Source organism: Phalaenopsis equestris, unplaced genomic scaffold (assembly GCF_001263595.1).
Source record: "Phalaenopsis equestris unplaced genomic scaffold, ASM126359v1 Scaffold000002, whole genome shotgun sequence".
Lineage (NCBI taxonomy): Eukaryota > Viridiplantae > Streptophyta > Magnoliopsida > Asparagales > Orchidaceae > Phalaenopsis > Phalaenopsis equestris.
The window spans coordinates 45812943-45828313 of NW_018164444.1; the positions used below are offsets into that span (position 1 = coordinate 45812943).

The 15371-nt window shown below is 35.4% G+C and overlaps 1 protein-coding gene across 2 annotated transcripts; it reads left to right on the forward strand.

Annotated features, from left to right (window-relative positions):
- Positions 1–2354: 2354 nt before the first annotated feature.
- On the forward strand, positions 2355–15146 carry LOC110039284 (FK506-binding protein 2-like). 2 transcript variants are annotated; one of them, XM_020744292.1, is made up of 6 exons: positions 2357–2493; positions 2601–2650; positions 14079–14141; positions 14430–14520; positions 14804–14908; positions 15017–15146. In XM_020744292.1, the coding sequence occupies exons 1-6, from the start codon at positions 2439–2441 to the stop codon at positions 15109–15111; spliced, it is 459 nt and encodes a 152-aa protein (XP_020599951.1). In that variant the 5' UTR covers positions 2357–2438; the 3' UTR covers positions 15112–15146. The 2 variants fall into 2 exon arrangements, with proteins under 2 accessions (XP_020599952.1, XP_020599951.1); XM_020744293.1 differs by lacking the exon at positions 14079–14141 and having other exon boundaries at positions 2355–2493.
- The last annotated feature ends 225 nt before the right edge of the window (positions 15147–15371 follow it).

The window sequence follows — 15371 nt, forward strand, 5'->3', positions numbered from 1 at the left end:
AAGATTCATTGAATGTGGACACATTTTGAAGAGACACCAAAGCTCCTTTTGGAAAATTATAAAAGAAGACTTGAATTAGATTGCAAAGAGACTCCTACGCACCCCACTTCAAACGCCACCGACGCCTCTCTCTCATAGATTAATTAGGATATTTTTTTAGAGAGAAGAAGGGGAGGAGTTGTGGTGAGTTGAGAGTACTGTACGAGAAAGGAAGAGAAGATATTTAAAGAAACTTAAAGAGTTTGGTGGAGAAGATTTAAGATAAGTTTTATCTTTGCGACTACATTTGGTTTTAATTTAGACTGCTTATTTGTTTACATAATTTTAACTTTCAAACTTCAGTGTGGTTTTGTTTTATTTATGAATTTTGAGTTGTTTTCTTTATCTTTTTTCCTTAAAATGATAAGTGATTAAATGTTGGATGGAAGTTGTGTGAAGTATTAATCTTTAATGTTGGAATAAGTTGTGATGATTTTTAACCTTGTACTTCATATACTTCTTAATTTGACCAATTAAGATCTTAATATTTATTGTGAGAACATGTAAAATCCGTGATGATATCGTCTCAGTCAATTAATGGTAAAAATCACATGATATTGTATGGATGAGAATGTAATACATATGGTTGAGTACAAATAAATAGGAAAATAAACTTTGAAGGGTGTGGAGTTAGAGAACTTTAGAGTGACATGCTAAAGCCCTCAACTTGGTTTATAGTTTTAGGTCTTGATACGAGATGTTAGCCCCCGAGTGAAGGGAGAAGGGGAACTCTAGAGTGGGAGCTAATATCTTCCTTACCTAGCTTTTATTCAAGAATATTCATACTTTAAATTAATCAATGTTCTTTATAACATATATAGTAAGCATCTCTAGTATGGTTGAAGAATAATATTGCTTATATTTGAAACAACACAATTTAAATACTTCCACAACATAATTTCTATACTTGTTACCGATTCATGATAAGGAAAAAATAAATTTATTTATATTGCAGTCATCTTACAAGTATCTAGTTAAATAAAGTTAGTTTTTTACTTTATTTTCAATTATAAGAAATTACCAAAAAGAATCAAACATTCATTCCTATCATAGCATCTATAGTTGGCGTAAAAAATATTTTCAAAATAGAATTTATTATCAAATTTCTTTTGACTTATTTAAAGATTGAAATTCTCCCAGTGGGTTTGATATTGAGGGCTTAATAAAAAAATTCTATATTACTTGATAACGATGCATATACTTGAGTAATATCACATATTTAAAAATAATAATTGCATTCTTATTTGCTTCGAAGTCAAAATTTTTGTGTCGTTGCAAATTAAGAAATACAAGTAAAGAAAAAATTAAGAATATAAATGCATACATCGTCGTACTGTCATACAAGATCAGGATTAACGGTCAATCAGCTTGCCTCATTATTGTTCCTTTTGTGAACTCTGGTGATATTTTTGGGGTGATGTTGAGAGAGTTTTGTCGATACTTGTTAGGTTGTTGGAGGCACTAGGCTTTCGGTCGATTAACATCCCTTCAATCAACCCATTTGGCTATCAATCGACTGAGTTTACCTTCGGCTGGCTGACAACCTTTTGGTCAGCTGGGTTAGCTATTAGTCGATCAAATTTCTCGAGGCATTGTAACCTTTTGTAAGAGGGGATTCTCGTCTTATTTCCTTTAATTTGAACCGTTAGATCGTCTCGAGATTTATACTTATACATTTTTTTCGTACATATATATCCATTATTTATACACCAAATTTATTTTACTACTTTCACTATTTTTTTCTTGCAATTATACGATCTATCGTATGTAATTCAATTTTCAAAGAAAAAGAGTTCTTGGCTTCTTTTTGCTCTTAAATACATCTATGTTATTAAAAATATTATACACTAATATAAATTCCATTAAAACCCCTCCCATCCAATTTTATTCTTATATCTTATTATTATTAGAACCCATATAATCAACGATGGCATCTGCATTAATTTTTCTTCCTTTTTTGGGCATATAAGGTAATAGTCTATTCATTCCTAGTGAAAATAAATTTAAATATTTAGAATATTTTTTTAAAAAAAGTATTTTATTTAAAAAATAAAACTCATGAAGAATTGTGGTCACTGGTCAGCACCTTTTTCTCTACGGGCAGGGGAAAAAATTTGTGTGCGATAGACGTACGCAGCGCTGCGTGCGATGCAGCGCTGCGTGCGATATTAGGGTTATACCGAGAGTATAAGGGAGTTACATCCATGGTATAGCCCCTTATAACCTCCCTGTAACTTGCTGTAATCTACCTATACCCTAAAATAAGTTTAGTGCTTCTGTTTTATGTATTAAGAGGTTACATTCAAGCTGTTAAGCGCTTTTGTACTGTGGATGTAACCCCTATCGCAAGCAAATTTTTTCCACGGGCAGGAGCCCTCAGTAGATCAGAGGGGCGGGAGATGATGGATAGGGTTCTTATTTTCATCACATTCATCGCCGGTGTACTTCTAATTGGTATACTTGTGCAAGCTTTTTCTCTCTCGCTGCTGTTTTTCTCGGTTCCATCTTTGTTTTCTCTGATGTGTTCAGACTCTGTTTCCGTTTTGTTTTCTGTGGTGAAGTTTCTGCTAAGAAATCAAGCGATGTTGCGGATCTGCAGATCGGCGTCAAGGTGAGATTTTTATTACCGGGTTTCCTACATGCTTGACCCTAGTTTCAGGTATAGATGGAGGGCGATTACATAGAGATTTTGCTCCGAATAAAGTCTGCAATTTTGATTCCTTCTGCATTCTGTGTTTGTGTGTGCATAATACTTAGAAAATAATTGTTACGATCTAAAGGAAGATTAAGTTGAGAGTGAAGGTTTTTTTCTTGTGCCTGAATCATTAAGACAATGGTATATTGGTCGGAACTTTCAAGGCTTGCTCGCTAGTCTATTTTAGGCAGGGTTTAATCAAAATTTATCTTAAGTCCCGGCAGTCTAGGTTTTTTTATTTTTTTATTTTTTAATATTTGCAACAGCTCAAACACTCATTATAAAGATATTTTTCATTTTTGCCTAATGGCCTCAATATTTTGTCCCATCGGTGTAAATTCCCAAGAGGTCACCCATCTTGAGAAAAATCTTGGGCGAGCACGCCTAAATTTGGAATTTCTAATAAAATTATAATTGTTACTCTAAAAGGCTGCTTGATGATTATAATTTTGACTTCTTTTTACCTAAGAGGTTTTACGATTTTCCCACTTAAGTAACTAATGCCCTCGACATTATTCTTAGTCTAGAATCATTCACTAGATAGATAGATTCTAGAGACACCTTATAGATTCAAGAGGTGGCTCATACCTTGTAGCACTTTGTCTTATCTAAAATTCAAGAGGAGGTTTCAACCCATAGCACTTTGCTATGTATAGGGTTGTAAACAAGCTGAGCTCGTTTAAAATTGCTTGTTTTCGAAATCAGTCTGTGTTCGCCATTGGCTCGTGAATAGTGTGTTCATGTTCAACTTGATTTAAATATTATTGTTCATATTCGTCTCGTGTACGACTCAAAATTAGCTCATTGAAATTAATTGGAAAAATTAGATGTTGGACTTGAACCCCCACCAATATTATAACTTTCAAGGAAGTCATTTAGCATGAGAATGCTCTTGTGTGGGCATACTTATCTTTGAAGTTTTTGATGAAATTTCTACTATTGCACCAAAAGGTGCATCAAAATTTAAAAGTTTGGTTTCATTCTTCTTGAGGGTTTCAGGTTTATGCTTACTTTTGTTTTGCTAAATTTCATTTCACGCTTTCTATTGGTTAAATACAAATTTTATTAAATCCAATAATTCATAGGATTTAATGGATTTAGGGATTTCCTGCTTTCATTAATCTTTAATCCTAATATAAGTACCGAACAATGCTGTCTGATTAGCAAGATTTAAAAATTGCTATGCAAAATAGTTTAGGTTTACTTGTATCAAGATTTACTACATATGAATTTACATGATTTACTCAAATCCTACTTGCAATTTAAAATCCTTGAAGTCATCTATGTTTTAGGCTCTATTTAGTTGCTTGAAGTTAGAAAACATGTTTTGTAGAGCAATGCAATTTGTTACGTCCATCATTTGGTTGGGCGTAATTAGATATTAAAGTTGAATTTAAGAGCCTTAAAAACACTCAAAAACTTCCTAAAACTAACGATTTTACTTTCAAAAACAAAATGAGTAAAAAGTTAAATCATCCATTTGCAAAACATGTTTTCTAACTACAGGCAATCAAATGCTTCTTAGGCCTACTATTTTGCTCATTTTATTTCTTGGTCTCCAAACATATGTTTTGGAAATGATATAGTTTCTCAAATAATCATTTGGTTGGAAGCTTTTAGGAATTGATTTAAAATAGGACAAGCCTTAATTTTTTATGAAAGCATTGATCTTATTTTCATAGTTAGCATGAGTAAAAACAAAATCATCATTTTTTGAGGCATTGTATTTTTAACCAAGAAATAATTCCTTAGCAAAGTTTTGAAGTTCTAGATCCATGTTTATACACTTCTCAGACAAGTGATAGAAGTTTCTATAGAAAAGTATTTAATGGTTTTCATAGTTGGCTTGTTTATTTAATGTTTTGGAGTTCCTATCTAATTTTTTAATTCATTTTTATCCATTTCTAATACCTAGATTTAAAGTTTTTATCATCTTTATCTTTGCTACCCTTTTTAAATTGTTTGTGATTGGCTTTATAGATGCTCCTTTCCATTTACTCTTATCAGAAGATAAACGAGGCGTTGACTCTATTCTATATAAGTCCATTTGTACAAATAATTCCACTATGTTATTAACCATTAATTATACCCACTTGAGAACTCTGAGTGAAAAGAAGTTAATCTATAGATAAAAAATTGCTTGTCCTATCTATAATATTAAATGAAAACGTCGTTAAGTCACTAAACAACTCATTTCAACTTATATTGATAAAATTTATTTTTTCGTGGTGAGGTAACTAAAGCATTAATTTTGCAAAATTCATGGAGTGTAGCATAAGATTTATAAATAAGCATACTGATATGCACTAGAACGAAAATACTCCCCAAGATACATTCAAACTTGCTCCCCAAGACCCCTTAACTGTCATCTCCTTGCGTACGTGATTAGTGGCTTCACGAGTCCCAAACAGGGGTTGGATTTCTTCAAGGCGGCAATCGTTGGTTCCGTAACTCGTCTACTTGCTCTTCTTGCTGGTTTGATTGGGCTGGCCAGGGCCAGATAGTCTAGGGAGGACCGACATATCAATACTCTCCTCTAAGAAGCACATTGTCCTCATGGTGGAATGATGAAAATTGCTTATGGATTACTTCATAGGTTCCCAATTTGCTTCATAATCTGGCAGATATTTTCATCTAATCAACACTTCTTTTGCTACACTTGCTCTTTGTCACACTCCAACTTCAAAGGTCCCAAAATCACCTCCGTGTTCTCTTTCAGTGTCAGAGGTAGTGAAAACAAGAGAGTTTAGTCTTCGATATCATGTCATAACTGCGATACATGAAATATTGGATGCAATTATGAGGATGATGGTAACTTCAAACGATATGCCATCTCCCCAATGCGTTCCACTATTTCATAGCATCTAAAATAATGTGGGGGAAGCTTCTCACTTCTCTTCATGGCTAGTGTCTTCCACCTGTAAGGTCTCAGCTTCAAATAAACCATGTCCTAGAGCTCAAATTGTACGCCCTTCTTAATGTCCATCTGTGTTCCTCTTCATGATCTATTGGCCCCTCATTTGATGTTTCGTGGTATCTACCAGTAGCATATCCCACTTTTCCAAATACTGATCCACACTAGATACCGGTGTAGTGCTATGCCCATAGTGCATCAGGTGAGGTGGATTCAATCCATATAAAATTCTGAAAGGATTGGTTTGGGATTTAGTTCAGTGTTGTACCAATATTCAATCCAAGCAAAACACTTTGCCCAGAGTTTCGTCATATCTGATACAAAACAATGCAGATACATCTCCACGCTCCTATTGATCAGCTTTGTTTGGCGATCGTGGGATGATATACTGTGCTCCTCTTTAGGATCGTCCCTTGTAACCTGAACAGTTCCTTCTAGAAAAGGATGAGGAACACCTTGTCCCTGATTGATATAATAGATTCTGGAACACCATTCAAACAAAACACTTTTCATATGAACACTGTCCCTTGTAAATTGAACAGTTCCTTCCAGAAAAGGATGAGGATACCTTATGCCTGATTGATATAATAGATTCTGGAACACCATCCAAACAATCACTTTTCATATGAACACTGTGGCGACTAAGACAACAATGTAAAAGCGTTGTAATGGAATGAAGTGTGCACACTTACTCAGACGGTCCACTACTACCATTGTCATTGTAAACCTCTGATCATGATAACCCATCTATAAAATTCATCCCAGATCTTGTCAAGTAAGGCTAAGGGTTGCAGTAACCCTCCAGGTGCCACAGTTAAATACATGTGTCATTGGCACATGTTACATCCCACCACCATGTTTTCTACGTCTTTATGCAATCCCATCCTGTCGATTGTATTTCTTCGGTACCCTTAAGTGCCCCCCAATCACTTTTTCTTGATACTCTTGCAATAATTTGTGGATGTACCTTGATGCCCTCAGTAACGCGAATCGCCTTGGTAGAGTAGTTTTCTTCTCAATGCTATCCTATATGACTGTTCGGATCCTGTAGAGACTTTATCTTGATCTTTCTTAGCCTTTCATTCCGATCGCTTTCTTGCCTCAGGGCTTCCCAATCTTAGACTAAGGGTACTAATAATGTTGTCAGCTGGAGCTCTTTCACCATCCTCTGCTCTAACAAATAATTCAATTACTTTTGATTTGTCATGACTATAAAGTCTATCTTCAACAAATAGGGACACCACTTTTGAATGATCAAGACAATAACCATCAATTCCCGCTTGTAGAAGGACTTGAGCCTTGCCCTAGACTTGATCATCTGACTAAAATGGGCAATATGCAATTGGTCCTATATGAGCACCACCCCAATTCATAGCTTGACACATCCGTCTCTATCCTAAATGGACTACTGAAGTTTGGAGTGTTAATACCAGAACATTGATTATGACTCTCTTCAGCTGTTCAAAGTTCTGTTTTGTTGATTCCCCCGCTTCAAACTATCTTTCTTCATCTGCTTGTCATAACCTCTCATGAATTTTTGGGAGTACCCGGTGAGGCCTAAGAAACCCTCTCAACTTCTTCAGGTTCCTTTGCAAAGACTAATCCAACACAGCTTTGTTCTTGGACTGATCCGATGCTGGCACTTCCTTAGTCACGACATGCTCTTGGCACCTCACCTGTGACTATGCAAAGGAACATTTATTTAAGTTGACGTACAACCGGTGCTGTCTCAATATCTTCAATAGTGTCCTCAGGTGTCGCATATGCTCTACCTCTGTACGATTGTTGTTCAGGATGCCATTAAAAAAATGCTAGGACAAACTTCCTGAGGTATGATTAAAAACACTATTCATGGAGATTGAAATATGACAGGTGTGTTGGTAAGACCGAATTACATTACCAAAAACTCATAATGTCCTTCATGAGTCTTGAACGCTTTGTGCACATCAATCGAATTTTCTAATTTGATAGTATTCCAACTTAAGATTGATTTTTGAGAAGATGCTACTCTATAAAGTTCATGCAACATTTCATCAATCATCAGATTAGGAAACTTGTACAATACAACTTTCTTGCTCAAAGCTCAGCAGTTCACAAAACCTTCAGCAACTCTCCTTTTTCTTCATCAATAGAACTTGACTGGAAAAGGGGTCTGATAATCCCTATTTCGAAGTCATTCTTATGAATCTAAGGATATCATTATGGTCTAACGCTGATAAGAGGAACTCTTTCTTTTAATGTAGTGGCATGCTCGTGCTCCCTCGATGGCAGCAACTTGCTAGGTTTCTGAAAGATGTCAAAAAACAGTTGTAGAAGTTGTTTAACACACTTTGGGAACTCTGCTGACTCTGGCATCTGGTCTTCTTTATACTTCGCAGCTCTACCAAATAGCCCTACCTCGCTCCTCGTATCGTCTTGGTCATGGCTTTGAGCGAGACCATAGTTCTACATAGGTTAGCTTCTTCTCTCAACACCACCTTCCTTCCATGCATCTGAATCTTCATAATCTTCTTCTCCCCAATCGTTTATAGCACTTCAATTCCAAAATTACACCAGCGCTTCTCAAGTTCAAGGGAAGGAAGTCATCTACCATATATAAATTTTGTAGTGTTAACACTAATTCCTGCAAATTCTCCGACCTTTCTCCATCTCTTCTGCCCCCATAATGACCCCAAAGCTTACCGTATCTATCTGCTTCAACTCTAGCTAGTCCATGATCCGATTTGAGAAGAAAATGTGAGTGACTACTATCCATCAACACGACTACCGACTGCTCCTTGATCAACCCCGTTACCTTTATTGGGTGATTTGAAGTAAAACTCATCCTGAGTTAAGGAACTCGTCTACATCCAAATCCAAGTGCTCCTTTTCCTCCACCGTTTTTTCCCTCAACTTCTCATTTTCTGCATCCATACCCTTACAAACTAAAATGACTTGAAGCGTGCGCTCTTTGTGCCGGTGACTCGGGGCATACTTCTTATTATATCAGAAACATAATCCCTTTCGTCTTTTGTCTAGCACCTCTGACTCCGTGAAGCCCTTAAAATTGGACGAGCCCCTGCATTCCTCCTTCAGTGCCTCATTCTGAGATGACACCGTTTGGGTCCTCAGGGTCATGTTTGTCGCGGTACTTTTATGGATCCTCCAATGGTGCTTCTTTGGCCAGGATTCTTTATATTATTTTTTTCTTCCACCATTCGGTTAAGCTCCATCGTCTCTCTCAATCCCCGTTGCCTTAATGGCTGGAGTGTTGCCCGTATGTCAGGCTTTAGACCCTTCATTAAGTTCTCCTCCAATACTTTTTTAGAAAATTTCTTTAACCATCTCAACAATAGCTCGGATATCTTTCTATATTTCATGTCATTTTCCTCATTAGTCAACAGTGTAGTTCTTATTTTTGAATGGCTTAGAAACGTTCCAACAAGCAATCCTAAAATCCCTCTCATGAACGGATCGGGTATCTTGCCTCTCTCTACTGGAATCATGTTAGGGCTTTCCCCTCCAAACATAACCTGCTATCGTGAGCTTCTCTTCCCCATTTAGCTCATTCTTTGTGAATTATCGCTCCACCCGATACACCCATCCATGTGTGATTTTTCTTTTGAAGATTGGTATATTCAACTTCATAATCCTAGCATCACCACTCCAACATCCTTTTTCTCCCATGTTTCCTCTTATGTATTTAGGTAAAAACTCCCTCCCTCGATCATAACCATATCCCATTCTAGTTTCTCTCATTCCTTCTTCGTGCTCCTCAAACATTTTGTTGCCTTGCATAACCCCTCATTCATGTTTCAGCCCAACTCCTCCGTCGGAAATCTCTAATCCCCCTCCCCTCGGAGTCCTAGGAGGAGGTTCTTGTTGGTAGATGCTTTACTCATGTTTTTCTTATTCGATTTATTTTCCTTTCAATTTTGCCAAGGATCCTCCGGTCAACCTTTTGTTAGGGTTTGCAAATGGAGCCGCCGACAGGGTTTTGAATTGCATTTCGATAAGTCTCTTCAATATCTCCTCCACGCCCTTAAATTAGCCATCAACTCAATTTTCCATTGAAGAAAACCTTCATTCTATGGTCGAGAATCTTTTCTTCATCCCGGATTTTAGTTGCTCTATTTCTCATTTCAATCTCTTCTAAAGCATCAACTTTTCTTCTCTCCAATATCATTTTCCACTACCAATTTGATATGCACCGAAACCAAAATTAGTAAACAAATGACACAAAATAAGTGGGTAGCAGGTCCCACACGGGGGTTGGACTTATTCAAGGCGGGAATTGTTGGTTGCGCCTCTATTAGAAGGATCGGCCCGTCTACCTGCTCTGCCCGCTGGTTTGGTTGGGCTGGCCAGGGCCACCGGTCCAGGGAGGACCGGGGTATCTCATACTTTCATTCATTATTATCTTTTAAAATGGAGGTTTTTGGGATATTTTTTATCCATTCCATGGTGGATCTAGCTATTTTCTTATAACATGAAAATTAACAAATTACTACCGGCAATGCCTGTCAAGCCCACTTATTTCTTGTTATTAGGGCTAGTTTTATTGATTTCTATGCAAAACAACAAAATACAAAGTTGATATACAATTCAAGAGGTAGCTCATCTCTCCAAAAACCCTAGACACCGCGAGAAATAAGACTTCTAAGGGAAAAACACTATTGGAAAACATAGCATATGACAAACCTTAGCGAATTAGCCCCAATAAATACTTTCCAAGATACGTTCAAATTTACCCCCAAAAAGTCCCCTTACTTACCTCTCCCTGCTTACTTGATTAGTGGCTTTGAGGGTCCCACACAGGGGCTGGACTTATGCAAGGTGGGAATCGCTGGTTCCGCTTCTCTCAGAAGGTCGGCCCGTCTACTTACTTTGCTCACTGGTTTGGTTGGGCCGGCCAGGTCCACTGGTCCAGGGAGGACCGTGGTATCGCTTAATTGCATTCATTTTTTATATTTTAAAATGGAGGTTTTTGGGATATTTGTTATCCATTCCATGGTAGATATAGCAATTTTCTTATACCATGAAAATTAACAAATTACTACCGGCCAGGCCATGTCTGCAAATTCAAAGAAAATGGGTGCACTTATCTTAATATATACTTGAAAGATGACAAGTTTAGTTCACCATATTATAAACTATGCATAAAGATAGCCATCTAAGGAAGCTACTGCTATATTATTATCAGTATAAGGATAACTCCTACTAATTTTATTCATAGAAATCGTCACATTAATGAGGTATTGGCACCAGTTCAGGTTAGCACTTGAACTCATTTTATCAACTCTCATTGTTTTGAGTTGGCTTATGGATCGACACAGACACCTAGTTCAATGATCCATGTTGATTCTGGCTAATAAAACCAAATTGGCTTACACAAATACCCCAATAATGTTTTTAGAGCTACTATAAGTAGAAAATCATAGGGATGACTCCATTTTCAATCAAGCCTTTTTACATGCGCACACAATGGTATTTTAGAAATAGTCATTGGCTATATCAGGTGTTTGTACAACGAAAGGTATGAAATCTCTGTTCAGAAGGGATCAGTTGCCTGTCCTATAGGTTCTTTGCATTTCTAATGCCCACCTCTTCCAGATCGACTTTCACTGAAAGGAGATTAAGTTGATTACAGATTTTGTTTATCTTTCTCTTTTTGCCGATACATTTCTCATGCCTATCCATTTAGAAGATTCTAAGCCCCCATTTTCATTCATTAAAACCTCTATTTCATTCTTTTAATTACTGAATACAATTCCTAATAACAATGCATTGCTCACAAATAAACTTTTAATTGTGATGTTTAGCATTTTGATGTTATTTAATGTCTCCTGGCTACATATGAAGGCCTCATGGACTCTATTAAAACTTCCGGTTTATAAAGCTCACCCAATAAGTCGTTTCATTCATATTGGGACATTAATCCTCTCTTCATGAGAATTTATACATTCCTCTTGTGAATGCTTAATACAGTCCTCTCAACAGCCTATCTTGACATATACTCTGGACAGCTTAACATAGTAAATCCTGTATTCTCATACAAACTTATCTTGGTAGATTTTATCTTACATGGTATGTACATATGGTTCAATACCCCACTTAGTAGGATAAAGTCTTGTTTTTGTTATTGTTATGGTATACGCATATAAAGGTCTAGACTAGTTCATGCGAAGCTTATACATATCTTGACTACCACACATGAAGCATCTTGGCTACATTTCCAAATACTTTTGGAATTCTCATAACAACATACAACCTGGCCAATTTCCAAAAACAATTTAAAATCTCTATTTTTCGTTTTACATGTTATATTTTGTCAATCAGGTGGCATAATAAAAGGCTATAGACCCTAAACATATGAATCATGTCGAGTTTTATCCTCTTTTGGGAGGTACATAGCCAGCCACCGTGACGCTTTCAAATGTTCCACACAAAGGTCTCTCAAAAGGCCACCTCATTTAAACAACATAATTATAATACAATTGTTTGTACTATTGGTCCCTCTTTTTTAAAACGCTTTGCTTGGTTTAATTTTTTTTCTTTATGATTGCTTGAAGCGCGTCACACTCTTTAACAATCTTTTCCATGTAAAACAAAAATATCTAAGAGTGACCTATCAAGCATTTTATTGTAAGCTTGTAACTAAATATTGGCACCCATTAAAATCTTCACAATTGTTGCAGTTCGATGTGGTTTTATTTATATTCTCTTAAGTTGATTAATTTACTACAGATGCTAACGATCCTAAAGAACTAACTCGTATAATTTTTTGGCCATTTAAAACGAGTCAACTACTAATAACGTAGTTATTTACTATCAAAGGAGTCAATACAGGCCGTAGCTATTGCTAAATGTAATAATGCTATTGTTTGTTGAGAGCATCGGCCTCGTAATATCATATTTGCTTCCAAAATGATATTGAATATATGCAAATTTGATCTGAAAAATTTATGCAGTCCAATTAAAAATATTTTTTTCTTTATTGTTTAAGCTTTTGGAGAAATAAATCAAATTGCTCTTCAACACTTCATGGCTTTTCTGAGGAAAATCTAATGTTTGAACTATGTAACGATAACTGAAACTATTGATACTCTGATCCAAATGTAATAAATGACTAGAGTGATCATTATACTACATTTTTTTGCATGTAAACTGTGTTACATATTTGTCTCTTTCTCTCTTATGAAAAGTGAGGAACATTTTTTAAAAGTTGCGATAACAAAAAATTCAGTCTCGTCACCTTTATCTTTGTTTAATGCCGTATGCAATATCTGTTAGCCAAAATGATGCACGTCAAGCAATGACTACTTACAAAAGGAAATTGAAGATTTTTAATGTGACAGATGTTTTATTAGGAAATTTTTCATAAAGGAATGTCCTGAAAAACGTTATTTTAAACATGGTTTTTGGTTTTTTTATTCATGCAACTTCTTAATTAGGGATGCACATTTAATTTGTAGATCAAGGATCATTCAATAATCTAATCATTTTTTTTCACTCGACTCAAACTTGCATCAACATGAATCAAATTTGAAACAAGTTTGACCTTTATTTAATTGAAATAGCTCAAAGTCATATTGTGTATGTTGTTTGAATACATGTTTACTTATATTTATATGCATATTTACAATATGCATTTATATATACTAAATAAGTATGGATGCATGTATGTATGTTTGACTAAGAATTTGCCTTCCAAGGTTTAAATTGATGAAAGTTTGATTGACTTTTGCATCGAAACAAAATTTAAACAACCATGTCTAACTTTAATCAGGCTAGCTTGTAGCAAGCGTAAAGAGTACTGAAATATTAAAGATATTTGAAGAGAAAAGTCTGAAGAAAAAGCTCTTTAGTTTATTAAAACTATATACCTCTGAAAAACAATGTCTATGATGCCATGTATAAAGAGAATGTTTGCCATTTAGTTGTTAGGATGGCTAATGGTAGAACATGTTTATAATTTTTATTAACTTATGGGACTCGAGAAGTATAAATGAGGAGCCAAAAACTGTAGTGAGCTCATGCTTGCAAAGAGATGCATCATTAACGTGTTTTCTTTCAATGTGGGAGCATAGGGATCTATATTATAATTCATTTGGAAGCCCTCGATCGCCAGCTTGCTTAAAGAGGTCGCTATTTCTTAAAGTGGTTCTATTGTTTTTTTACTGGAGCATTTACATACCTAATTTTTTTGTATTTATATATCTAACACCTAAAATTTGATTTTTACATTTATACCGCCTGAATCTTTTATATAATATTAAAATACGACTATTTAACTTTTAGAAAGTGAAATTATCTTTCATGCTTAAATAAGGTAGCATATATGTAAAAATTGAAGTTTGGGTGCTGCATATGTAAATACATAAAAATTGAGTGGCATGCATCATGCATGTAAGTCTTCCATTCTTATTATTTATTTATTTTTTTTTGTAGTACAAGCCAGAGGTTTGTAGCATTCAATCTCACAAAGGTGATATGGTTAAAGTGCATTATCGTGTAAGTAATGTCGCAATCTTTTATTCTTAAATTCTTGGACTAAACACATGCTATGTAATTTTATGATTTGAACTTTTCTGGTACTTTCAGTGGTGCGGAAGGATAGCTTTTTCCATATGTGCAAGACTTTAGAAATTAGAATTTTTTACTGCCATAAATATGTTAATTTAACTAGGTTCAAGAGAAATTTTAACAAAATGACCTTATAAATAATGTTAATTATGCAAGTCGATTATTTATGGCTTTGTTAACTTAACCTCCTACTCATATAAATAATTCATGTTACAGGGAATGCTTACTAACGGTAACATATTTGACTCCAGCTATGAAAGAGGTGAGCCAATTGAGTTTGAGCTTGGGAAGGGTCAAGTGATCAAAGGTAAATGTTTTGCTATTATTTTCTTGATTGGGTGTTTGCAGAAAGTTGAAAGAATTTGCAAAACAAGTGCTACTCTGATTTTTGCAATAACAAAACATGCATTTCACCCTATGGATATAATTTTTGTAATAAACAATGGTGTTTTAGATAAAACTTCAATAACATGGCTGTGGGGTTAAATTAGTGGATTATTAGTGATATTGTGCACATTATACAAATGTATAAAACATTATGTAATTTCTAGTGCAACTTCTGCTAGTTAACAACGCAACGTATTTTACAGGATGGGACCAGGGGCTTCTGGGAATGTGCGTCGGTGAGAAAAGGAAGCTGAAGATACCTGCGAAGCTCGGTTATGGAGCCCAAGGTTCTCTTCCAAAGATCCCAGGTAATGAAGCTGAAGAAACAACCTGAACAGATTGTAATTTTTGAAGTATTCTGGGTTCAAGATGCAATAATCCTGGAATTCTTCTGAAATGTTTCTGTAATTTTGCAGGAGGTGCCACACTTATCTTTGATACTGAACTCATGGCTGTCAATGGAAAAACTTCAAGTTCCAAACAATCAACCGAAGGAAATGAGGAGCTGTAACTTTAATCAGAACTGAGAACCATCATGCAATGGAAAAGTGATGCTGTGCTTTTGGTCTTCTTGTTTTCTACTTCTAACACATAAATATCAATGGCACCAAATAGTATGTTATTACACAGCATAACATAATGCATTTTTTTTGTGTTTTTTCGTGGCAAGGCACAATAAATGAAAATAGTAGCATTTTTTTTAATGTTAGGACATATATTGCACATTGTTTCTATTATGTTATCAACAAATGTTCATGTGGTGATCCACAT

What these genes read in the sequence shown, in the direction of transcription:
- LOC110039284 (XM_020744292.1), top strand. Translation starts at nt 2,439, where the DNA reads ATGATGGATAGGGTTCTTATTTTCATCACATTCATCGCCGGTGTACTT. An exon ending in TGGTTAAAGTGCATTATCGT is followed by an intron (nt 14,142 to 14,429) that starts GTAAGTAATGTC and finishes TTCATGTTACAG; the next exon opens with GGAATGCTTACTAACGGTAA. An exon ending in TTCTCTTCCAAAGATCCCAG is followed by an intron (nt 14,909 to 15,016) that starts GTAATGAAGCTG and finishes GTAATTTTGCAG; the next exon opens with GAGGTGCCACACTTATCTTT.